This window comes from Platichthys flesus, chromosome 11 (assembly GCF_949316205.1).
Source record: "Platichthys flesus chromosome 11, fPlaFle2.1, whole genome shotgun sequence".
NCBI lineage: Eukaryota > Metazoa > Chordata > Actinopteri > Pleuronectiformes > Pleuronectidae > Platichthys > Platichthys flesus.
This window is the reverse complement of record NC_084955.1, coordinates 3,076,336-3,104,120: the sequence shown is the minus strand read 5'-3', so window position 1 is coordinate 3,104,120 and position 27,785 is coordinate 3,076,336. Positions and strand designations below refer to the sequence as shown.

General features: G+C 41.0%; 1 protein-coding gene across 1 annotated transcript in view; it reads left to right on the top strand.

The window, feature by feature from the left end:
* The first annotated feature begins 2,968 nt into the window (after window positions 1–2,968).
* The window catches only part of me1 (malic enzyme 1, NADP(+)-dependent, cytosolic), an 87,840-nt gene continuing 63,023 nt past the window's right edge, over window positions 2,969–27,785 (top strand). The window contains exon 1 of the mRNA XM_062399749.1: window positions 2,969–3,197. Coding sequence (XP_062255733.1) covers window positions 3,075–3,197 — 123 coding nt within the window. The 5' untranslated portion in view covers window positions 2,969–3,074. The remainder of the gene's footprint in view (window positions 3,198–27,785) is intronic.

Below are 27,785 nucleotides of genomic sequence, written 5' to 3'. Positions count from 1 at the left end.
ATTTCTCAAGGAATCATTACTTGATCTTGATGATCTTTGGTGCAAAGCATACAAGCTTGATTGGATTTTAGGGTGCTGTTGGGTCTTGGCTGAGGTATGTGCTCTACCTATGCTATTGTAGTTTTTAATGAGCGCTTCTTACTTGTTTAAAAGTGGGCACGGCCCATTGGAAAGGGTGACATCACTTCTGTGCACCAATGAGAACCTATCAATATTTTAATAACAAGTAAGTAGGTAGTTTGCTCATGTATGTCCCAGGATCAAATCAACAAGCAGACACAATAAGTACTTCAGAGTTTAACGCATGTATACTTTATGTATCTGGACGAGTAGATGCTGATCACACTGTGAGTCTCAGAGAGCTTAGCCAGGTCTGTCCATTTGGCAGGAGTCTGATGTTGACTCTGAGTCTTAAGGACAATGAAGCTTGCCAATGAGTCTGCTGCCACAGGGAAGCATGCAGCCAAAAAATACTATGACCCCATGTGAACCTCCACGGCCTGATGGGGCTTCATTGGTTGTTAGACAAGTATGCAAAATATACAAAATTCTGTATGTTTACTTCTGCAACAAACTGTCTCTTGTACTGTTTGCACTTTATCACTTAAATCACTACGTTTACACTTTTAGAGAACCTTATGCTGCTGTACTTAAAAAATTCTGTATGTTTACTTAGTATTAGGAAATGTCTTGTGTTATCAGTTGTGCCTGTGCACTTTATATGTCTCACTGTGGGAGAGTGGGAATCGATTCCTTGTATGTTCTGAACATGTTAAGAAATTGACAATAAAGCTACTTTAACTTTAACTTTAAAAAATATGTATGAGATAAAACTGTATTTCTAGTTCATCTGAGATGGAAAACATCAAGAGTAATGTTTCCAACAACCCAAAACACAAAGAGAAATGTCAAGCCTCTTTGTATATCTGCCAATTTACACGTTCAACAGCACATGTCAAAGAAGTAACAGATGTATCAATTGCTTCACTAATAACAGTATAACAACACTTAGTTAGAGCACCAGCGTGGTCGGATTTATGTGAGGAAATGCTGTCTGTGTGCAATGAGTGCAGGCATGCTCATTACTCTGACTTTTGTTGGCATATTCCATTTAGTTTAAGGCTTATTTTTCTTCTAATTCCAGAAATGTCTCAGCCTGTCTGTCAGTCCAACTTATAAAATTGGTCAAACATTAATAATGTCTTCAACCAGCATAACCACAGGCCAAGCAAACAGTAAGTTCCAAACAGGCATGTTTAGACTGCATTAGTAAAGTGGATGAGGGAGGAATCCACAACAGTCCTGAAAACCTTTCAAGTCATTATAAGCCTACCAGTGTATGAGGACTTAGCCTCCATTCATACTGAGTCTTGGTTCTTGCACTCTGTTCTGCAGATGCACTGTCAGATAACGTTATCAGTGCAACTGTCTCTCACACTCTTGGCACAAGCTCAAGCTGTGCATGAACTCAGACTTCAGATGTTCTCACCCGGGTTCCAACCTCCCTTTATCTCAGTGACACACAGTTCTGAGGATACCTCGTTAGTGGAGGCAGACATGAAGGAGCCACAAAGATATGACAGCATGCACCTGATTAAATCATTTTAAGGGGAAACAACAATGATAGTAATAATAAACATCTCTGTACATACCTCTGCATCTAAACAGACAATAATAAATTGGTTAGAATACATTGACCTTGATAACCCAGCTGGTTTCCTGGTAAGACTTTTGTGAATTCGGAGCAGTCATTCCATCCCTGTGTGGTGTGTGGAGTAACAGTTGAACAACCTTAATCTCACTGTCAGAACGCCACAGTCACTGTCAAACTCGCTGCTCTCTGATGTTGCAAAACTTTTCAGCTGTAACCATGTGAAGGTCGACCTTGGCTTCAAATATCCTCACTCATGTCACAGCCCTCCAGCACTTTGTGTCATAAAGTGATCTCAGTTATGTGTTTGTGAGAAATGTCATGACTATCAAAAACCCTGGAGAAACCTGTGGAGAGGGGAGTGGGTGGGTGCAAGTCATACTAGTTACAGCATGAAGGCCTCGCTGTTTATGGTAGATCCATTAAAGTCACTGTCACTGGGAACACTGCCCATTGTAACACATACTGCACTACAATTATTAACAATATTTCTGCAACTGCAAACTCCTTTTGCTACACTTATTCTACTACCAGCACTATTGTGGTATTTTTAGCCTAATGCTATTAATAGCATAGGGTTATGTAACCTACTGTTACCACCAAAGCACAACAACAAATTCTTCTCAAAGGCTTTTACTCTCGTCGAAAGTTATTAATGTACAGGTTCTCCTTGCTGCTTCTTCCTGGAATATTTTTTTTCTGTATTCTTGTAATACTACGACTTTGTTCAGAAATGTACAACCTATCTCCCCTTTATTCTGGAAATATTTTTTTCCCCATTTAAGTAGCCCTAATACTTGTAATGTTGCTATTTGTGTCCTAATACTATGCTAACAGTAGTGCTAATATGAATCTACTGTTACAACCTCACTTCCTTAAGTAATATGCTTGTGCTTCTCTTTGCTCATGTAATGCTTGAGCTCCATGGTCAAATATTTAAAGGGATAGTTCACAGAGAAATGATGATCCACTCTTTACTCACCACTATGCTGCAGATAAATTACTAAATAATTAACAGCATGAATGTTTTTAAATGGAGGCCTATGGCTCATATTATTTTCTGTGAGGTGACCTAAGCCGTACACAGAAATCCTAAATTCAACATTCATACCTGCAGTTCTCATAAATCGACCTCAGAAAAAAATGTATGTGATGTAGTTTAACAGTTTCAAACGATGTCATCACATAGGAGAAGTGAAGGCATAGAAGTGAAGGACAAGGTCCCTCTAGGTTCACGTGTGTGACAGAGTGAACTCGGTGGCCCACTGATCTGCAGGGACTGATTGGGAACAATAAAAAGCTGTGGACTGATAAAGACGCGGTGCCTCTTCTTACACTCACTCACTGTCCATGAGGGACCTAGGCTGAGCGGCTGCACTTGTTGAGTTCACAATAGTTCACCGGCGTCGCTCTATTAAAAGACATGGCACACGGACTGGTCAGACGGGAGTCGGTGGACACGGAGATGCAGAGGACCGGCGGGAAAACCTTGGTGTACACCAAGAAGAGGGGCTGCGATGTGACCCGGTGCCCCCTCCTCAACAAGGTGAGCGCGGACACAGCGGGGCACAAGCCTTGGAGTTTCCACGGCGTTTCTGTCAAAGACGGAGCGGCCGGGCTGGTTGCTGCCTTCAGGGGCCGTGGGAAATCACACTTGCCTCCAACATCACTGTGACAGTGTGGGGGAGAGATGGAGCTGTTCATTAATATCACAACTCAATTGGTTTAGTAACTTGTACGTGGTGCTAAGCTAACAGCTACTGAGACGCAGGCCCTACAGCAACCTGTCGCATCGCTTTGCTAACAAGGTGCTAAAATGCTAATTTTAAAGATGCTTACTTGGCTTAATGAGGTGTTACATTTAGCGTCATACTCACTTGACGCCCCTCCTCTACTCACTAAGAAAGCAGCACCAACACAAAATATTTGAGATGTTAATCATGTTTTTCAACAGACAACTTTTTGTCTTGTTTTCTGGATCTCCAAGGGAGTCAATGAACGCAGCATCAGCCAGGAGGTTTAGGTATCAGCTTTGTGGTTATATTTAGATTAAGAGGCTATTACTGCTATGTCACGTATTACATAACCATTCCAGCCCATCTCCATCCACAAAAACAAGTGATCCAGCACATTGTTAAAACTGGTGTGAGACCAGTGTGACAGCGGACATTGATCGCAGTAAGTGAAAGTCACCACTGCCTCTAGAAACTCCTAAAGACATTTAAGATTGAGGCTTGGTTTAACTTCCTCTCTCAAAGAGGAACAATAAAAGTTGCTTAGTCATGCAACTCATGACATAGAAACAAAGTTATAAATAAAGATACATAGAACTTTATCAAAATCACAGCATAGCCAAGTGCTGTCTCCACTTAAAGACAATATACTAATAAAATGGTCAAACACAAATCATCGACTGTTCTCCATATGTAATGGACCATGATAAGTACAGTCTGTAATATTTTGTAAAAAATATTACAATTTTCACTTACAAGCTTTTGAAGATATCTTTTGTTTGTCCCACAGCTGGGAAATTTGCTGTGTTGCAGCAGCAAAGAGAATAGTTAAAGATAGACATTAGTCCAAGTTATAAATAAGTAAATATGTTACATTAACACAATCAAATGAACGCCTATCGTTTGAAGGCCAAAAAGCTCAAGTGAGCAAGAGCTACAATAGGCACCTCTTTTCATTTTAGTGCTGAGTTTTCTCACATGATTTTAGTGACCAGCATTAACTGTTGAATATTCCCTTTTTCCCACTCTGTAAATGCATCTTCAACAAAAGAGCCCCTGGCAGCCTTTGAGTCCTTCCAGTGTTTTCGTGGTTTGTGTGGTGGGATGGGGCCCCACAGGTCAGGCTATGGTGACAGGGTCTCTGTCCATGGTGCTGACTGGCCATCAAAACAACTGGGTTGATTCAGGGTCACTCTTAACGTCAAGTGTGCACTGTGAACACTGAGCATAGTCTGACTGCTCTTTGTCAATGTCAGGCTAATTATAGAACACTTGTGCAGTCTAATTCCCCCCACCCCTCCTCTGAGCTGCCCTCTGCACGCTCACTGGACAAATTCTCATGTTTCCCTGTTGGCAGTGACAGGAACACATTGGAAATGCTCTGGCTAATTTCACTTTGAACTCATAGATACAAATCCCAAATATGATGTTGCAGACCACAGAGTCTGTTCAGTTTTAGTATGACAACAGTCCCTGTGTGATAACAGCCACAGGCAGTTTAATAACGGCTGAAGGAGCTGCCAGCCGGAGTGGTGTCAACACCGAGCTGATAAGTGAGACAGTGGAGTTCACACAGGCCAGTGTGTTTGGGTGAGGGGCGGTGTTGTGGTAGTTGCACAAAGACCCGGTTGTCGGTCAACTTAATGACTCCACTCCGACACCGCTACCTACTGTGCATCAAACTTGTGTCTGTTTGATTTAAAGTGAGTAAGTGTGTATGGTATGCAGGGGTGAGTGAGGTGAGGTGTGTGAACAGAGATACATTATAGGAACAAATTGGGCCACAGTTTTCAACCCTGGTGTGTTACACCAACGTGCAAATGTCATGTTGGTGTAAAGTGTAGATCATGTTTGTTTAATTAGTGGAATTTGTCAAATGTCAAGTTTTCAAATTGTGTTTGAACTTTTCAAATTCTGTGTCTCACTACAGTGAAAATTTACCAGAAAGACTTTTTTATGATCACTTTAATCAAATACAACAACACGTTGACGTCAGACACTTGTTTTTTGTCTATATACTAATCAATATAAAGTATAGGTAGATGCAGTTCATGTATATGATGACTACAGGACGTACATGTCACACAAAAGTCTTTGTCAACTCCCTAAATTACAACAGGAAACCTTTACTGACCAGAACGAAGTTAAACAATCGTAACAAAGGCAAACCCTTGATTAAGACATTAGTCTGGACCTCCATGTGTGAAGTCACACTTAGTTGTTGGCTGCACTTAGTTCTTTGCTGTTTGTGATAGTCTACAATTGCTTTTTCTCTTTGGAACTGGAGAATTTTCAAGGAATGGCTGGGTATATTTTTGGCTTTGTTAGGTTATCCGACATCTCTCTCATTGCTTCTGTTTCTGCTCTGTCTTTATATACTTCATTTGCAGTGGATCATGTGTAGCTAACAACTTGTTGATGATCACTCACTATTGCTATGTAGTCACAGACATGGTACCAAAGCACAGGTCTGGTGGTCAGCCTGTTGTTTATATTCTTCAATTCATCAACATGTTGTGAAGCTTCTCTGTTCACAGCAACATTTGAGCCAACCATGGTGTTGTTTCAGGTTGTGGTTTGTTGCTGATCTGAGAAATATTGTTGTCTCAACAACTCTTTTTGATATTGTCTTTATAAAACTTAAATTTGTTAAGAGAACATTTTCTTACTGATCTGATATGAAAACCTTCTGTTTAGACTACGGGGATGCTTTTATAGTGTGAGAGGTCAATCTGCAGGCCTTTAGCTTCATTGCGTAGAAGCTGGCCCAGTAAACTGTTTGTTTACATCCCAATTTACACCTTGGGGCCCTGAATGGACCCAGTGTACAGTGAGGCTCTTAAAAAGTGCTGGAAAAGTTGACCTAAATCTATGTGGAAGCATGGTCTACAACAAGGGATGTTCGTCTGTTTTACTACAGTTCTGTTGTGATCTGGGGCCTTGTCTGACAGACTCACAGCAATCATCTTAACACCAACTCTCACAAACACTTCTCGTATTGTTTGTCCTTCTTGCTCTCCCTTACTCTGTTTGCTCTCTTCTTTTGCTAAGAGTGAATTTTACCGGAGCCTTTGTTCTTTATTTTACGCAAAGGGTTTTCATTTCACTTTAAAGTTGTCCATCTTCAAATGAGCTCATAATTTTGTGCAATTTTGTTGTTTGAAGTTCTCCTGGCCTTTAGGCTTTTAGAAACATTTTTTAAAGACAGTTTTTACGAGTGCACCAGTTTGTTCAACCTGAAAAATAAAAACAAAGAGGGAATCTCCATCCATCTATTATCTGTACTGCTTAGGGTTCCTGGGGGAGCTGGGGCCAATCTCAGCTGATATTGGGCGATAGCTGCAGTACACCCTGGATAGTTCACCAGTGTATTGCCATTCCCTCTTTCATTCACACATGCACTTACGTACAATTTAATGTCTCCAAATAACCCCAATCTCCATGTCTTTGGACTGTGGGAGGAAGCTGGAATACCTGGAGAAAAACTACACAGACATGGGGAGAACATGCAAACCCCACGAAATAGAAATTGAACTGAGAATCTTCTTATTTCATTGTTTTAAGAAGTTACCCAAACAGTTATTGCATACAGAAAGATTGTTAAAACTGATCCTCTCTTCATTTGACTTAAATAACTCAAAACACAGGCTCCACCAAACACACACGTTACAGTAATAGCACAAAAAAGGGTTCCTTAAGCAGCCAGGTGAACCATTCCCTGTCAGTCTCGTACATGAACTGGGGCGAGGAAATTGGAGGAGAAGGTAGGAAATGACTGCTAAAGCGCGTTAGCAGTCAGGCACAGGCGAGCTTCTGTGGTTCAGGCAGTGGCACATTGTTCCCTTCCCTCTGATCCCTTAGGGATGAGGTGTGTTTACCTCCCTCAGCTGGTCCACTTCACCTCTAAGGAGCCAGTCACAGCACAACCTGCTAATTGATGCTGAGGGCCGCAGCGCTGAAAGCAGCCTGTACTCACCCCGGCAGGATTCGATTTCCTTTTAATCTCTCCACACATACACATAATTACATGCAGAGCAGATGTATGGGCACACACACATACTCAGACTCACACAGCCTCACCTTCCTCTTTGGTTAACACTCCTTACTCCCCCCTCCCTCCACCAGAGGTGGAACCGGATATTATAGGTGTGTGTTCACCATGCAATAAAGAGATGAAGTTGGGTGCAAGATGCAGAAAGGGTTCTCTGTGACGAGGAAGAGAGCGCTGGCCATGCTTCACAGACGTCCTCTGTCTCTCTTGATCACACATTAATGAGGCATCTGTGTGAATCCCGGCCCTCAGTACGTCTCTCTGACGCTGGTTCCGACTGCCGCGGCTATGAAAAACAACAACAAACTTCTCAAAAACACTCTTAGCACCCAATCAGGGATGCTGTTTCACCTCCAACACTGAACTGAGCGGCCGGTGTGTCGGCGACCAACAGATGCCCATTCACTGGCTCTGTACTGTGGTTGAAGTCAGCAACATGTGCAGACAGTTAGAAAGGTTGGGGAGAATAAGGCGTGCATCTTTGGTCTGTTTGTTGACCATTTTTCACGGTCTTACAGCAGCTGTCTGGCAGGCAGGTTTTACTTGTTCCAACAATTAACTATACTTGCAAAGACCTGCATTCAAATTAATTTTGCCCCTAGTGAGAAATGGTGCTGTCAATCATGCCTTTTAACGCTAAATCCTACTAGAACATAAATTGATCCCCTTGATTGAACAGCAACGATTTGTTTGTTGAGGTTTTCTGAATCGCAACGTCATGCATCATTAGAGCCTCTGAATGCTGAGTAAAACATAGGGCCCCTGAACAGACAGTGCTGCAATCGGATGCCCCATTTGTAACCACAGGCTCTGCATATGACACCGCAAGATGGCCCGCCAGATGAAAGAAAGTATGAAATTAAGAATCTCTGTTCTCGGCAGTAGCGGAACAACAATGTATCTGATTGGGCACTGAGGATGTTCTGGTATGCCAAATGGCGACAGTCCTTATAGCCCTCTGTTGAAACTGGAAGCCATTAGGATCACATGTTAGATTTACTCGGGTTTGGCAGATGCACTCGTCAATAATGTTATCCCTCAACCAGGTTTACATTTCTTACCAAGAGCCACATAAACAAATTCAGAGTTTTTATTTTCTTATGTGGAAATATTTCTGTATGAGTTTCTACGTGGCTCTCTTCTTTGTGTATATGTCGTGCTTTGGTTGTTACTGTACAGTGACTAATTTGCTGAGGTTTCCATGTGAAACATAATCTACTCCAGCTGGTCTGTATCTCTGGTGAGGCCTGATAATGTTTTTATAACAGTCCATGCACTCTGATAGGATTATGTCTCAATTGGTTAAAGGTGCCTGTGAGAAAGAAGCCTGATGATCTGGCAAAGACTTAAGCCAGTGGCGTCTGGAACTTTTATTCCCAGTGAGTCACCATGACAGCGTGACACAAGGCCAAAGTTCGTTTTCTGCACAGTCAAGACGCTGACAGTTGTGTGTGTTGACAAAGTATTGCAGCAATGCTTTGTTTGTGCTGCGAGCCAAGGTTCCCATGGATCGTGGTAATCTTTCTAAAATTATCGGTCTCTAGTCTTGCGCCCCTATCCACTAATTATCAACATTTCAGGGGAAATTCTGTGATGGATGTCTGTGAAGATAAAACAGTGGTTTTAAAGCATATTGTATTTCTTGCCAAAATTAGGAACAAACAATGCTAATAAGGATAGAGTTCAAAAGATTAGATGATATGGTTGATACCAAAATCAAGTCAGCAAGATAAACAGTAAGAAGCTAGAGGCCATGTGTGACTGTTTTACAGTAGCCTAGCATAAAGACTGCAAGTAGTGACAGCTAACGTCCAGACATGAGTCAGTCAGCTCACATTTAGGAAGTCTTGGAAGTCATTGTGCGAAGCGGAAATATAGCTCAAGCATGTGTAAACTTGTAGTTCTAACATGTGGGATGTTTTTTTAGATTGTACAGGTGAGCTTTTCAGGTGCTAGTGATTCATGGTCCCCAGAGGGGGAAGGCTACTGCCTGTGGTGATGTGGTTGACATTTTGGGCTTGATTGAAAAGGATGGCTTGTATGAAATGTGGACATTCATATTCCCCCTGATGAGTATAATGGCTCTGCCCGAAATCACTCACTAATATAATGAGTTTGCCATTTTGTACTCGTGTCTGAATGTTTTATGAAGTTTTTTATATCCTATATACAGTAGTGCACGCATTGTTTCCCATAATGCATCATGAAAATAGTTTACAACTGATAGTTTACTACTCAACATCACAACATCAATACTTTTGATCAAATGGATAAAATCTCTCTCTCTCTGTCTCTGTCTCTGTCTCTGTTATCTGTCTCTGTCTCTGTCTCTGTCTCAGTCCTACACAAATGCAAGTGGTCACAGGAGACAGATTCAGAATGCATTCTATCTTCAGGTGATGTAAGTGTTAGATGTACGATTTTTGTTTTGTAGCTACTTGCATGCTGGCTCCGGCGTTCTATTTAATGTGCCAGCATGAGAAAGAAATGATGGTAATGCATCTTGGGCTGTTCCGTTGAATTTCACCAAACTGCAGGCGACTTTCTAACCTTCAATCAAGACCTTTTAAATGCTTTATTTATTTATTTACTTAAAAATAATACTGTACGGCTACTGCAAATGGGGGTCGGACATCAATCTGCATCAGTCATCAGTCTGATTCTGAGCAGAAAGGATTTTGGAATAACAGTGTGTGTATATATGTGACAGGATGTTTTGAAATGGATGACAGTGGTTATGTGAGGGAGAACACGATGATGATGGTCATCAGATTACAAGGCTACGTTTAACCGAGCGGTAAAAAATGGGACAAACCGTTCTCTGTTCTGGCTTCAAACAGAGCAGCTGCACTTGTCAATCCCCCTCCCGAGGTGGACTGCAGAGTTCTGTGAATGTGTGTGCACACTGTTTGAGTATGTGTGTGTGTGTGTTTGTGTGTTTGGGGGTCGAGGGGTTGTCCCAGGTGTGGCCAGGTGTTTCAGGGCGACCGCACGCATTGCTAGTGACCAGACATTCCTCTGATGGACTGGAGTGGATCGGCCAGACAGAGAGAGTGCATGCTCATTCTCCTCCAGTAACCTGCAAACTCGAGCTTGTTACACAAACGCACACATGCATGCACATACACAAACACACACACACACAAACGAACATATACATACACATGCACATACATGGCAAGTTCACAAACAGTTGCCATGTTGTTAAACTGCCGACACATCAAGGGATCAGTGTTTTCCTCGGGATTGGCTTGAATAAACTTTGTGTCATATGATCCGACTATCAATTAAATTGTGTCGGCACAGACACACAATAATACACACACAAATCTCTGAAGCTCTTTATACAATAGCAGGTCCCTCTATATACCCCTATCTCCTCAGCTCACCTTTGTGTTTTTTGTAAGATGGTCCTCATTCATGTGAGCACAATGGAGAAGTCATTAGCTTGTCCCAGACAGAGACAGGGAGACAGTATGAGCCTTGTCACCTTCCTATGAAGCTCATCTCAAGCATCCCTCCTGTCTTTTCCACCTCTGCTCCTCAATGCAGCTTTTGTCTTTTATATTGGAGTAGTGGAGGAGTGGAGGAGGGCTCTGACTGTTGTAACAGTCAAGAATTTAAAGGTAGTATTTTGTTTCAGCATTCTGCTTCATATGGGACGCAGGACCATTATGTACAAATGGTTTTCTCAAGGTCTGAGAGAAGACTGACAGTATGACTGATTGGGTGAGGAATGACAGCTTTGTATCCTTGCAGCCGTATACAATCAATGAGGAGGATAGCATCAGAGGATTTCATGCGTTAAATACAAAATGTAAAAAAGTCAGATTAAGGCCTAAAGTACCAGTCATACCAGCATTTAAAATTGATTATTTACTATTGAAATGCTTCCATCATGCACCATGATTGGGGTTAAGATAAGTGCTTGTGAACTTTGACCCACCAATTTCTGCCTTGACCAATAGTAAGTTGACTTAACAGTGCTGACCTTTGAGAGAACAGGAGATTCTGAAATTCAGTCTGTTGAATTTTTAAGCAATGTGCAAAGGACTAATTAACAGACAGTTATTGAACACGAGGCAATGGTACAAATGTTCCTTATTAAAAAACTTCACTGAACTTATTTACTGTTAACAACGGAGCATGTACAGTTAGAAAGCTCACTTACTCCATGTTCAATTACTCACTGTTCAATAAACAGTTCCCTCCTGAGAATAAAGTTCAAGGATACAAAACAAAATAGAAATAAGGATCTAACTAATTAGCACTAAGATAGCAGACCAGTTGATCAGCACTTAGATTGCAATCAGTAATGTTCATCATTCAGTTGTTTCATTACCCATCTTTTACAGTTTATAGCACTACCACCCAGCATATCCTTGTTCATCACCAGCTGCTCCAACACAAACAAAGCAGTTAAAAAACCCTTCAAACTATAGCTTTTACTTTCTCAAGTGAAGCTTGCCTTTTACCAGTGACCATGAGCTCCTGCATTACCAGTGAGTTTGTTTTCCGGCCTGTGTTTAAACAGTAGCAATGCTGTTGCTTTGTGGAGAGAAAATTTCTCTTATTTCCTTGTTTTTACTGTCTAAGTGCATTTAAAGAGCCAGCTGCCATGTAGGTGGTCATTTCTGCCATTAGAGAAACTCGCTTCGACACAAGGCACATGCTTTTCACTGTGGCCCGGACATTAACTTGACATGTCCACGTGTGAATATTGATGTTGTACTTCTGAGGTGAGTCACAGAAGTGAGTGGGAGACTTCTGTGGTTAATTGCTCCAACAGAAAGAATGTCAATGCAAAAACAGCTTTATTTTCCCCTCTATGGTGATGCTAAAGTATAATGGTTCTTTCTTGGTATTGCCTTCAGTAATAGACAGTTATTTTGAGACAGCCAGTGAAATGGGATTGGCCGTCTCTGAGACCACAAAGAGATTAATCAGGGATTTCCTGTGCTATTAAGATAGTTCAGCCAGTGGACACTTCACTTTCTTATAAGTGAGGCTTAAACATTACTCTACAAATGCAAGTACATCACACAACATTAGATCTACAAATGAGATAAATAAACACAAGTCAGGCAGTGAGCCAGACAGGGCTAGCAAAGCCGCATACTGTCACCTGAACATGACCAGTGAATGCCGATGCACCACAAGCCAAAAGTGAATATTTGGATGGACTCACAGAGTTACAGAATTATATCTAGGCTAGGACCCTTTCCCAGCAACACTCAGGCTCCTAAGGGACCTGGACTGTTCAGCATGAAAAGGCTGCCTCAAGGGGATTGGCTGCCTTTGAAGAGCGCTACATGTCCGCTACCTCCGCCCACTCAAGGCTGCCCTCCCTAAGTCAACAGTGGCTCGGTTTTCAAGGCTGTTTGGCCAACAAGCGTGTCTTTACATTCACAAGTTGACACCTCTTGATTTAAGAAGTACTGCTATTGCATATTTGCTCTAGATGAGGAATATCATACGCTTCTATTGGGCAGTGTCGAAGCTCAGCGTTGCTAGGTGGGGATCATGACTCAGGAAAGTGAGAAGTACACACCCTCACAAGAGATGTGCAGTTGTTGTCAAATCAAAATGCATCACTACAAACCACGTGACAGTATTCACTCTGCTTATTGGTCAGATGTGTTCTGAAATAGGGCATATTTCATTCAATTTAACATGGATCCGCTTCTACCCCTCAGCAAAATGCTTCAGTCTGCATGCTCTGCATCCCAGACTTCTCATCACAATTGCTTCACATGGTGCAGAACCTTGTTAACACCCTAGCTAGAACACGTAGTTGATAGTATTTGTTAACTCAGGACTTTTAAGGCTGTCGAGATATTTTCTTACACTCCTGTGTTTGATAAAAGCTGTAAATAAGATCAAATACATAGTAAGATGGGAGATTAAAACCAAGCATATGAATCTCATTTAGCACACAGAACTCAGCTATACATTGATAACTCCTCTTTTTGTTGTCTGCCTGCTTCTTCTCTTTTATTTGACTAACCTGTTGATAGAGAAAACGCCAGTGATCTTTGTGCTGAATGTGTCTGGCCCAGTGCACAAACTTCAAGTGCTTGGTCTTCTAATGACCAAATTTGTTTTGCAAAGAGAGGGCACATGCAGGCCCTCCACGGCACATTTATTGGGAGGCATTCACTGGGAAAAGCCTAGTCAGGTCATAGGATCTGGAGAAGAGATGGATGGTGATGATGTGTGCTCTTCCAATTCCTCCTGAATGGAAGGGGTGGATTTTAAAGGATGTTATTTGCAGGGCATTCCTCTTTAACCCAGTGGGGACTACATGTTTAGCATGGGGCCAGAGGGGGGCCAATTGGCCTTTGCTGAGAAGATCTTTTGGATTTTGTAACCTAAGAGCGACATGTTAAGGTGTGGTTTCAAACTGAATACAAACGTTTTTTGAATGAGAGCTTACATGGACAAAAAAGACACTGGCCGTTTATTTAGCTTCTTAGTTTAATGATAAGTAACATTCCATTTCGTGTTATAGTACCTTTTCCTCTGCTCTGTTTCATTTGCCTTCATTGAAACAGTGTTATGTGACCTTTCAATGATAATATCTTTCCATATAACCGTCTCCTTATGCAGCCTTCTGTTGAACTTAACCTCTTTTTTCCACAATGATATACTGTATTAGCGTGTATTTGCAATGACTTACAAGCAATCATAGATAGCTCATTATCTCCTGTCTTGCTATTTTGTTTAGAGCAAGATTGAGATCAACTATGGTGAGATATCAATGTGTCAGTCTTGTCAAGTCCAAATAAAACTTGACTAATATTTGTTGAACTCATTTCCCCATTTTTGAGCCTTTGTACAATCTGCACACTGCTTCTGTTCTGCTCTAGAAATTATTAACAGTTTCTTTGTGTGTTTCATATGACATCCATGCGTTGCCCTCTCCATGGAGACAGTATATAGACATGAACTATACAACCCAAACATTCTTTAACACAATACCAGTCAAAGACATCTGATATGCCCCCCAAAAATAAAACAATTTTCCACAGTTCAAACTGAATGTGACTTTAACATTATACTTTACTTTCAGTGTTCATCCTCCGATATCTTTGGTGACGAACATGTGCCTGTGTGTTGTTGTCTCTCGTATTGCATTGAATGAACCCTTAGTTTGGTACTTCATGCAGGTGGTGTAGTGTTTCTCCCTCTGGCAGCTTTATTGAGCTGAGGGTGCAGTCCCGTCCATCAACAAGCACTGATGGTCTACAAACATAAGGAGGAGAAAGACAGGAGATAATGAGCTGTCTCTGATTGCTTGTAAGTCATTGCAGGATACATGCTAATACAGTATATAATTGTAGAAAAAAGAGGTTAAGTTCAACAGAAGGTCGCATAGGGAGACGGTAATATGGAAGATCCAATAGTACATGTAATGTTATATTAAAATATCAATGCATCTCTACTTGAAAATCAATTGAGAACAGTTGTTATGGATGACAAGTCGGTAAAAACAGCAATGTTTCATGGGCATTCACTTTATTTCCATGGCCTCAAGGGCCAAAGAAAATATATGGCCAGAGTTCTGAGACAGTATGGTTTCCCACTTATACTCAATTTGAACAAAAATTTTATTTGGCACTGTGGGACCTTTAGAATTTAATATAAGCTGTTTTTTCTTTGTCCTCTGCAATAAAGGTAACTAGCTGTCTATGACTGATCATCTTACTTGTGGAAGATGAGTAAAGAAATATGTAAAAAGTATTTTTTATTTTTACAGCGATATGAAACTTGGAATCTGCAGTCAGTTTTTTTGGGGCTATATACGAAAATGATAGATTTATTCTGGCTAAATTCTATTAAGTTTCTTAGTAGTGATATATTTTCATGTTCAAAAGTCAAGGTTATTGAGACATCATGTTCGTATAACCTAAGAAATCATATGCTAATAACGAGAAAATACACTTATTGCCTTATGTTAAGTTCCTTCATAGTCGTCACTATGTCCTCTTGGGTTGTCTCTCTATCCAAATGTACATTTGCACATATGTGTATCCGTCATGTTCATCTCCTGTTTTATTGCATCTGGCTTGTATTCAAGGATGAAATGATCTGAATTTTGTGGTCAGACGTCAAAGGTCAAGCTCACTGTGACCTAAAAATGTTTGGCCATAAATCATGAATTCATACTCAAATTAGGATAAAATGTATGCAAACTGCAACTTGACTGGTTGGCGGAGCCATTTAACCACGAGGCAGTAAATCAAGTTTGGGGACAGTTTAGGGGTCATTATTGCATTATTTATTTTATACTATATCGCTCCTAGATTTCTCCTAGGAGCCTGTGGTCGAAATGTGATATTCAACGAAAACGAGCACATGTTGGGTGGGTTTAGAGATACTTATGCAGGTTGAAGATGTTGAAGCAATGGAAGAAACAAAGATGTCATCCCGCTCCCTTTCATGTGGTGGTTATTATTGGCACCAAAGAGAACGTGTGTGTTACCATGTAGTCGTTACAGGAGATGGAGAAACAGGGGCTTTAGTGGGAGAGGAGGAGAATGTCGTCTGACAAATTCACCCAGTGTCAGGCTTATACCCACACTCTACATCTGGTGAGTCCAAATAACTTGCATATGGTTCTCTGGCATGTGTGCTGTTTGGAAATTATGTCAGGGGAGATGGTCGTTTGCCTTTAGGATGCGTGACAGTACTTCACCTCCAAGGGAAATGAGCACAGACATATTTGACCTTCATGCTCACGTTACTTTTTCAGACTTTCACCTCATGCCCTCTGGATGTTGACATTGACACTTGGTATATTTAGATGTCCTTTTACTGAGGTAAATTAAAGCAAATGCCTAGGCCAGTGGACTTTGCAGACACATTGGGTACATTCTTGAAAATTAGTAGGCGTTTTGTAGCAATGTGCTTATATTTGTTTTGTTCTTAAAGACCTTCAGTCAACATATGTTGACCGGGTGTCAGCCTAACTCTTCTGCTCGCTCCATCAAATAATCTGATTTCTCTCCTGGCTCTACCTTCAGAGGAATCCCTGATTAAGCTCTTTCCAAAGCTAAGCCACACATATGATTATACTTCTCATGCTTGTCCCTAATGAAACGTTAGCTAAAACAAACCAGAACTGTAAGCTTGAGAATTCAGAGAATTGAATGGGGAGGCGATGAGCAGAGAGCAACCACAGTAACTATAGGAAGTTATTTTACCTCTACTCATTCAAGGGGAGTGCAACCTAACAGCAAAGGGGTGTTTCTCCTTTGTGAAAGCAAAGATCCAGTGTGTTAGATGTTGGACTTCAGTACAGTGAAAGGTTGGATTAAAATAATCCCTGTTTCATGTATTTACAGTTCATACTTCTTAGTTTCTTTGTAAGCTTCCATTAACATCAAAGAAAGTTCAATACCCAAAAAATTATGCAATTTAAAAAAAAAAACATTCACAGTTATAATTTAGGATTTTGCCAGTGAAAACCATGAAAAGACTAATAACTAAGCATGGCTTCTGTGGCTCATTACAACTGTAGTTTGTGACTATTCTAAACATATATACAACAATGGATCATTACACGTTAAACATAACAAATCACATCTTTTAGAATTCAAGTTTGAAGTCCTAGAGCTATTTTGCACTATTTACTTATGGCCTGGTCAGTATCATTATGTGATCTGGTATTGAAACACATCTTAGGTCATGTTTCTCTGGGGCCACATGTGTGGGCTGATGTGTAGCCACAGCAGGATGACTCTGTTTCAGGATAGATGGCCTTCTTATGTTCCTACTGTTTCCACTTGATTGCTGAAGCCTGTATGATTAATATAGTGTACGATGACTGTGATGGCCATCAAGAACAATGAGTGCAGTGATGCCATTAGGCTTGCTTCCTTCAAATCAGGAAATGCATTCCTGTGAAGCGTGGGCCCAATATGTCTTTTTTTTTTAAAAGACATGGTTTAAGTTTACCATGAAGTTTGCAGAATTTGCCTTTGTGAAATCCAAGAACTTCTGCAGGCCGGCTCCATATGGCTCTACAATGCAGATGATTGACACAGCATGCATGAGAGATATCCCATCATTAAGGGCAGTAGCTGGATGATTGGCAGCAGTGATACTCTCAAGCTCTTAAGTCTTTCTAAGTGGAGCAGAGAGGGGATATATGGAGGGCTGGAGATAATTAATGAGTGAGGAGGAGAGAGTGGAGTGTGTTAAAGGACGAGTCAATAGTTTGAGTGTGATTCTGAGTGTCTGTATTTGTGTTGGACATAAACCAGTTCAGTGCACACTTCCATTCAGATTCATGTCCAGTCTATGCTTTGGTGATCAAACATAGAGCGTGAGCACGAACACACATACTGGCATGAATGTATTTATTTTTCCCTTCACTCTCCCTTTCTCTCTTTCCTTTTATCACTCCCCCAACACACACTTATCCACTTAATCTAATGCAAAAATATAAGAGAGCACATGAGAACACACGTTATACGTCTGAACTAGATTTGGTTAGCTGCCTCTGCAGCGGAAACCACTAAAGACCGCACTATGGTTTAACACCTTCATTCTTTCTCTTTCCATGTCCTCATGACCACAGACACTCTCTGAAGGCCAATACTAATATTTTTGATTGAGGCCGCTAATTGCATATTCAGTTTCCATAAACTTGAACATTTTCCCTAAAATATTTCCCAAAAGCATCAGTGAATTATTCATGCAACAAAGGTCCCTGAACAGAGTCAAACTAGGGATGTTACATAAATGGTACATATTATATAGTACCGCAGATGGCAGATGTGTGGAGTAGAAGGAAAAAATAAGTATATCCACACATGTTGCATATTGATAAATGACTGAGTTATTCAAACAGCGCAAATACTAAGTAAAAAGTACCAGATAAACTATGGTTTGCTGAACTTTAAGGTTAAAACCGCTGAAATAGTTAACGGAAATTGTAATCCATCCATCCATCCATTCATCTAGCTAGCCATGCCTCTTTTCCTGTGGGGGTCGCAGGGTAGCTTGAGTGATTGGTGGGAGGTGAGGTACACCCTCGACAGGTCTTATAAGTTGGAATGAATAGCTAAAAGGGATCGATAAATATCTAAGAAAGTTAAAAGATATTTGATAAAACATTGCAGTAATTATTATTATATTATTATAACGATTTATTTGATAAATAAATAGTAAAGGGTCTGTATCGCTTTTTCGAGTGTCTAAATCTAGACTCAAAGCACTTTACACCTTTGCCCTCCACCCATTCGCTCGCACACTACTCATCTTCCTCCTACACTGTCGGCACAGCAGTCAGGGGCAGTTAGTAATTAAGCACAGTGCAAACTATTGTCTGTCAAAGAAACAAACTTGAGCTTCAGACATACACTGAACACCGGACATTTTCTGGAGGGGCTAAATGTGAGATTGTAAATGTCAACAAATTTCTACTTCAACTAGGTTTGAGAGCTTCCGGTGATGAGGGCAAACGCAGGTGTCAATGCAGTGGAAACAAAAACATTGACCTTTCTGAAGTGGAATTTATACAGTACATGATGTCCGGCCTCCTGCATGCTCTACCAATGCTCTACCAAGGTGACATGTGAATGCTCCGGAGATTTTTGGTTTTTGTTATACTGATATGGCCAAAGGTATATACATGTAAACGTGTTGAAGACTCCAATTCACATTTTTTTATTACCTGGTCATCAGATGAAAAACTTCCAAAGTAAGGTTTTGTTGCTGTTTTTACAGACTCTTTGGCCACATACCTGTTGAAATCACTGAATGAGATTTGGTGGCCTGGGGCAAGGCTTGGTTTTGTGTTCCTTAATTGTGTTTTATTTAATTGTTGAAACATCTACATCTGATTGCATTAATGTGACTCTTCCCTGAGGTTATCAGCTTGACTTTGTTTCAAATCCGATGTCAGATAAAACAGTCCAAAATTCGAGCTGCTGACTACATTCAAGATGCTGTTGAAGTTGAAGTTGTACTGAGATTTAGGGAAATGCTCACCATCATGCTGGTTAATCAGATACATGATACTGCCACGTATTCTGAATGATATAATCTGGCTGTGCAGTGGTGACATTGTGCTTACAAAGTTAAAACTGGGTGAGAAACATGTGCACTTCTTCATTCTTATCCATTTACACATTCTTCCTATTTGGTTTGATGACAAATGTTTGCTCTTGAGTGAAGGTTTTGAACTCTTCTTTATGACAAACACTTAAACAGCAAAAAATGTAAACCGCATAACTTCTCACTTTGCTTACATAATGCATAATAGATATACCGTTATAGTATAAACAACTCTTTATGGATAATGTTTTATTGCACATCCCTAATCACAAGTGTTTTTTGAAAACATAGTAAATTTTCGGGGGGTGCTAAAGAGGTTCATCATCTCTGATGAGTTTACTTTTCAGCGGACAAAGTGCTTTTATTGCTTCAGAGCTTCCTGTGTTCTGGTGACCTCACTTGAAGGCAGATCTATGTAATTGGATATTTGCTCTCCTCTGTTTAAACCCCACTTTTAGACTTTCACAGAAAAAGCCAGTGTAAGTTTACCAAACAATCTTTTCCAGTGCAGCTTTAAAAGATTCCTCAGCTTTCCAGCTCAGGCCTCATTTGAGCATGAAACAGCCTCTGAAAGGCGTTGCATGCTAGATCTCTCCTTCTCGACGTGGCAGCACCAGCGAGAGGGTGAGCTGTTTGGTGGTGCGTGGTCTGGATGGTTTGCTGTTATATAACAAGCGTGGTCAGCTGGCTGATCAGAGCCTTAAAGAGCCATGGATACTGGGCCAGTCCAATTCGTCCACTAAATCCAGTGAACCAGTTACTCAACCAGCCAGATGCCTGACGCCTGATCCTTTTGCTTTTGACCTTCATAAAGGAGGTAACTCACCCCTCCCTCTTTATTTCTTTCTTTTTCCCGCTCCTTTTTTTGTTTTGTAATTGTCTCCCTTCAACCTACCATTTCTCTCATCTGTGTCCTCTAATCCTAACTATGACAACTATGGGACAAATCCGTCATTCCGCTGGCCGATCCACTCTCCTACTCCCACCAGCTGTTTTTACAGAGTCTAGACACACATGCCACTATTGATCAAACAAAAGGACGCCATGGTTTTGCTGCTGGACAATGTGGACGTTGTGGAGTGTGGGTGCTCTCCTGCAGCAGGATTAAATAGACTCTCTGTTCTTCTTCGATTCACAACCAGAATTTTGTTAAGTTTAGCTTGTTTATGTGTTTACGAAGCATCGCAGTTTATGTACCTGTACATAAACATAAGGCTGGGTCTGTTTAGTAAGATATCACTTGAATCTGCATCAAGGTCAAAATGTTTGCGTGTGTGCATGCATGTATGTATATGTGTGTGTTTATAAACACTAGAGCAGGAATGGAGAAGGAGGGAGGCATGTGACTCAGTCTTTCCTCCAGCTGTTGGCCAAAGCCCCCCCCATCTGTGGGTCACTGCCAACCAAACCAGTGAACTCATCCCGAGGCTTCCTGTGATAGCGAGTTTCTAATTATATTTTTTAGGTTTCTGCTGACTGTGGCTATTTGCTTGTCTCCTTTATGAGCTTTGGTTTCCAAATAGGCTTACTTTGCATGTCTGGGACACATATTGTATTCAGCTCTGAGACCTCAAGGCAGGAAACCTCTTTAATTCCAAGTCTCCTGTAAATCCCTGTTTTATTGTTTTTTTCTTTTCCTTGCAGCTGATTACAAAAATTAATATGATCTATTGCAGGAGAGGTGCAATATACTGTGCCTCTACTGCAATACAGGAGAGGCACACTATTGCACACTATTTTCTTTGGGACCAGGTTGCACTGTGGGAGAACATGTGGCAGTAATAGTGGGGTAGAATAGGTGGCGCTGGTGGCAGTATTTATGAGAACAACCTCTGCTCTCTGTTTGGGCAGCTGCAGAGAGGTTGCTGGTCTGAGGAGCTCTGACATCACCCCCAGAAGTGAATCCAGATCCACTGGCGTGTGGTGTAAGAACAGCTTGGGCGAAGTCAACCGCTGTTGAGGACTTTCTCACAGTCACGTCTAATGTTAAGCAAATTTCTGTCCCCCTGCAGTTTCATTTCAGGTTCATTCAAAGTCAACTTTAGTTTTGGCAGCAATTGAAGAAAGGCTCCTTTGTGCTGCTAGCACAAAAGTGGCAATAATTTCACTCACAATAGTTGCTTTCAGACATGAACTGAACTCGAGAAAGCGATGTGTGAACACAGCAGGGGATCCCCTGGTGGATTGAGATGCTGTAATGTGTGACAGTTAGCCTGGGTGCCAGAGAAACTTAGACCCGCCCACAACATTTGTGGTCGGGAAGTTTGGTCTGGCATCACTCCGTTGGGGAGAAACTATGCCCGAACAGAGGCTGTTCGGACCAATGAAATTGTCAGGGCGAGCTTTATACGATGATGGACAGATGATCCCCGGAAACTGTTGTATAAGACAAATGTTGGGACGCTGTTGCTTAATGTTGGAGCAACAAGTAAGTATATGCTTTTATACTACTCGATCAACGGGGGATATTATTAGTGCTGCCCGGCGCTTCAGCGTCCGGTGTGAACAGCCAAGCGCCGCCGCGCTAGGGATTAGCGCAACGTTACTGTTTCTCTAAAAAATGCTGATCGTTTTGGTAAGTTCTCTGAACTTACCAACAAGGCATTTTTCTTCCTGGTTCGGTTGAAACACGCCCCATAATCACAGCCCAATGGAGCGGTATCAGACTCATATTCTGACTAGAATTATGAGTATGACAACGTCAGGCTACGTGACAGTACCAAAAAGGAAAAAAATAAAACCAATATCTCGAGGTGATAAGCATTGAAACTCACACACAGAGAACACAGACACTGATGTCAAAGGAGTTTGTGTTATTAAGAGCGCTGTGTGTTCAAGAAAATCACATGATCTCTGCAGCAGAGATAATATGTCACTTCCTGTCTCTGTCTGCTGCAACCGGTGGATCCACATCTCGCCTGAATAATGCATAGGTTTTGTTTTCTGTGCATAGAACCTCTCACTGTGTTTAAATATGCCATAGTAAATATGAAAGTGCAATACCAAAAGTAAATGCCAGAATTAAACAAATGCTATCTTTATAGTGAAGTGCATCAAAAAGACTTGTTAGTCTTGTCTTAGCATTTGGGACAAAGCAAAGATGTTAGACAAAATTGCGATTTGCGAAGTGATGACTCGACTGTAGATTCTCCATTAAATTAGTATTTGGCAGACGCTTTTATCCAAAGCGACAATTAGCGCATTCAACATTTATGAAGGGCCATTTTTAGGGGTTCAGTAACTTGCCCAAGGTCACCTTTGCATACAGATGGGGAAGACTGAGGATTTTATTTTAACACATTTTAAACCTCTTTATTGCTTTTACAGCTTTTCAGTGTGACTGATGTGGTTTACCTTAGTTTAAGTTCATGTGTCAGCCCATTTAGAGTTTCTTTGATGTCCTTACACCGATGAAACACTCTGGAGCCCTTTTTCATTTTTTACAGATGACTTGACTTCAAAAAAGCAGTGGTGACACTAATTCAACATGAATGTAATGAATGAGAGGAAAGTAAGGTTAAGATGGCTATCACCAGACATCACTTTCAGCAAGTGGTTTTACTGATAAACAAGTAACACAAGAAGGCCGTCTCTTGTCAAACCTCGCCTCTCCCTTGTGAAAAGACAGCCCTTCCTCTCCCACACAGGGCTGAATAGAGAAGTGCTCTGTGGCCACACACATGTCTGCCAGACCCATATCGCAGTGCCAAACATTTGAGCCCTCTGCCTTTCGAAGGCCTGTGGGCTTTTGTCTCCGTGTCTTATCCGCAACTGTGGTTGAGAGAGACTCAATGGGGGAAAGGCCTCTCTTGTCGTTATAGGCTCAGGTCTCTGTCAATAGGGGCTGTTTCTCCCAGACGAGAGGGAGCTGCCATTGAAGCGGCAGCTCTGCGAACACACAGGCAAAGAGGTGAGGCGGAGTGACGCTGCATCCAACAGTGTGATGGATTTTTATGTGCACGTGGGGATTTTTGTGTTGTTGGGCTGGGAGCCGGAAGGTCCTCCTCCTTCGTCTTGTCCTATCTCTAAATCTCAAGTTAATCATGGCTTTATGGGGAATAACATCATTTTTGAGTTTTCCCAGTGAGTGGAAAGGTTTTCGAGGGTTCTTGGGTTGAGTTTTTCTGAGTCAGCACATTGACAAAATGTCCATCTAAACCAGATATTTAGTCTAATAGTGAGTCATAAACCCTATTTTCATTTAAAATTGAGGGAAAAGTAACTGCTGAAGAAACAAATGATTTCCATACATTAACTGAGAGAAGTTTCTCTGCTCCAGTGTATAATATGTTTTATCTTCCTACTCATAGCAACATTCTCACAATTGCATGACAAATAGTGCAGGATATTATGGAGATATAGTATATATACCTAGACATGGTTAGATTGTTTTATCAATACTCTATTTCCCTTTATACCACACTTTGCAGTTAACCTGTACTGTACTACCTGAGCCTCTTTGGAAACTTGTGCAAGAAAGGCCTGACTTAGAAAGGAGTTTAAAACAGAAGCTGATAAAACTATACAAATACACAATTCTTAATGGCATAAATAAGACAAAAAGAATAGAGAAAATTGTCAAAGGCATCATGTGTTGTTGAATTTACTTTAGTGTGAAATATGTTTCATCCTATCACTTTTCTAAGAAAAAAAGTTACACCTCACACCAAACAATTCTGTATTTATCAATCTATTAAGCAACAAATACAAAATAAACATTTTGCCATACAAAAGTACAATTAGCATGATAGAGCATCACCAGACTCCTGTTTATTTTCTTATACAAATCAACCCTTGAGTTGTGCACATGTTTTTTTTCAATCAGCCAATGTTTGTGTTTAAATCAATGACAAGAACTATAGATAGCATATGGTTGATATTTGCATCTTTCCTCTTAGATGACATTTATGAATAAAAGTGCTATTTGTCTAATAGTGATAGATTAAAAAAAAAAAAAATTATCAAGCTATAAATAAAACAAGGACCTGAACACCACATATGTAGGGGCGTGTGCAGTCATTAAAAGTGTGATCTTTTATATGTTATTTACAGAAAATGAGCCTAGGACAATAAATCTGAGGTTGACATTTTAAACATCTAAACATTGGAAACTGGCCCTACAGAACCGAACACCCCAATGGTTAACCTGTATGAGTGTTTTTTTTGTGTGACTTGTGTCTTCATCTTGAAGGAGGTTCCGCACGTACAGTCATCAAACACATCAGGGAAAAGCAGTGTGAGATTATAAACCATGTCAATATTGTGAGCCAATGGCATAACAGAATGTAACTCATTCCAGATCAGGTGTAGCTGTCTGTAATGATGGGAGGGGCCCTGCTGTCGTCTGCAGTTAGACGCAGCCCTGTGTGTTTATGGGGGAGACAAATTAAAAGGTTGAAGTTGCAGCGTGTTTAACTTTCTCAGTCTTATAACTGAAAAGTTGCAACAAACCGACCCTTTGAACTCCTCAGGAAGCACAGAAAGGCATTTTATCGCTTTCACAAGAGCATGTTTATCTTACTTGTTTGGCCCTCTGGTGAACTAATTAGCCGTTTCCTCTCTGCTGACTGCTTTGGGGTGGGCATGGCAGCAGTCCGTAGTTAGGGGTGGCACTGCCCAGTGGGTAGATTACAGGTTTGGTTTGTTACCGCGGCTTCTGGAACATGGAGTTGCGGGCATCACATGTGTTGGCACAGGGTGCGGGCACTTCAGATGTGGTCAGGGCCATGTGGAAGCTTTCTAGGGTTTATCCAGCCCAGCCCAGTTTAGTTTAGAGCCACGGCAGAGAGAGAGGGAGAGAGTCGGCATTACAGCAGTCAAACATTTGAAAACCTGTAGTCAGGCAAACAAACACAGGGATGGCTTGTGTGTGTACAAGAGTCAATGTGTGTATATGTGTGCATTTTTGTGAGCTTGTCACTTGTGACCTGTGAGTATGTACTGTCATTTGCTTTTTGTGTGCCATTGTCATGGAGAAAACATGCCACACTTTAAATTCAGTGCTCTAAATAATCTTGGAGTGAAGCTTTCATCATCCCCACACCATCTTGGATCAACATTCCTGTATATTTACTCTGGCTGATGTTGAGACAATGGATGGATTGGATCTCTCGGAGGGTTGACTGATGGACGTGTTGATTGAGTCCAGCAGTCAACCTTGGAATTGAAGATTGGCAGCTCTTTTTTTACATGCTGAGGACAAGGGGTCGTTGAAAGGCCAATATTCATGTCAAAAAAACAAAGAGATGTAAGATCTGGCTTCGCCGGTTTCCACGCTTTGCCAACCAAACTCTACGAACCGTGCAATCCGTGCAAAACTGCTAATCTTTAGTGCGCAGCCCTGACACCAACCAGCCGTATCTTCAATCGTAAAGTCACTCTACTGGCCCCAGCCCTCCCTCATGTATGGCCACCTCCTTTGTGGGGGATGTTAATTGGTTATTCTGGTCCCGACTGCATGATGGTTTCTATTTCACATGATAGCCTTTTAGGGCCCACAGAGCTGTGTGGCTAATTGTTCTTCATGAGCCATGGTGCACATTCATGGGTCCTTTTATTCAAAATTGACTGGCTGCAGATTTGCTCTAATAATGAATTTTAATCACAAGGTTTTCTTCCTCTTCCTTTTTCCTCCTCAGACCACTCATCCAACATGAAGTGAATCAATTGATTCAACAGTTGTTGTATTCAAACCCATTTCTGACAACAATAACACATCATATATGAACATGGAAGACTTTAGTAGTTTGAATTAATCCCTTATTACATATACATACAAATACTGCAAATAAAAAAAACACACATTTTTACTACATGAGAAAAGAACTCTCAAGCCTCCCCAGCCACCCCCCCTACCGTCCCTCCCAATGAGGTATGACTGAGAGGAGGGAGCTGTTGAATGTTGAACTCCCTTGTAAAAGAAAAAGATAAAGAACGGCCAAAATCACTTGCAGAACGACATGACTCCAGGCATGGTGTGAGGCACAAATCTCCTCTGCACATTTTGTAGTTATCATTAATTTGCATTGCACCTTATTGCTCCCTGTTGAGCTCAGGCGTCACTTGAAAAGTGATAGGAAGAGTGAAAATAAATTCTTAAATGTTCTTTGGTTAAGTATAGTGAAAGTGCTAGAAAAGATAAATGTAATCACAAATGTGTGTGTGTTGATTTGCATGCTCTGTCATCTCTCCTCTAAACTGAATCTGTGGACTATCTCTTTCCTTATGAGACCATTACTATTTCCTGTGTTTGTCTGTTTTTATACTTTTGTGAATGTCTGTTGCCTGAAGTGGTTCACTTGTGTCAAGTAATCCCTGCCTCTCTTGTGTATTTGGTCAATGAGCTCCCTGTGATCGTTGTCGGGTTTTTCTGTTTGTCTGTTCAGTCCTACATTGTGCTTCTTTTCAACACTGTGTCGTTTCCCTCAGATTTTTTGATAAGTATTATTGTGTTGTATTTTTTCATTTCCCGGAGTCTGGCTATCAGACTAGGCAGAGTATACCTGTAAAGTTTATCTCTATCAAAATACAATCTCTGCACCTTCCTTGCTGTGCTTTTGCATTTTATAAGGCTATTTCTGAAAGTGCATGTATGAGCAGCTCTGTTCAGAGTTGTTTGACCTATAACATCTGTTTTTAAAAATGCTTTTATGCATGCAGAGTTAATCGCAAAACCAAAAAATTATATCAACTCACCACTGTGTAGATTGAGGGGTGAACAGTGTTGCAGCCAAATCCAATATAATTGAAGTAAGTGCCAAGTGGTGACGACGTCTTCAAACAGAAAAAAAAAAACCTGCATAGCGGTCCTGTGGTGTCATCCATATGTCGTTAAGACCCGACATTAATTGTGTGCAGGAAAGAATTTGAACTTATTAAAACACAATACATTTCCTCTTTTAATCATTCGAAACAGAGAATTATATAAAATGTTTGTATTTCAATCAACATTTAGTCTCATATTTTTGGGGGGGAATTATATTTCATGTTTACATGGTGAAAGATGAAGTTTAATGATGATATTGCCATTGTCTTAGTCATGGACTAAAATAAAATTTAACTTTACAATAATTTTCATGAAATTCTTGTTTTTAATCTTACAGGATTTCAGCTTTCAAGTGTGAGTTGTGAAACGGGCGTTCCACTCACAGAGAAAGTCAGAGAGAATTTTTCTACATGTGCTACAAAGTGCCGCTCTGAGTGTATCTCTGTTAATGAAAGAGCAGTGTGACTCTGTGCTGGAGCTCCTTTTACAGCCTCATATTAAGCTCAGTTTGCCTCATGT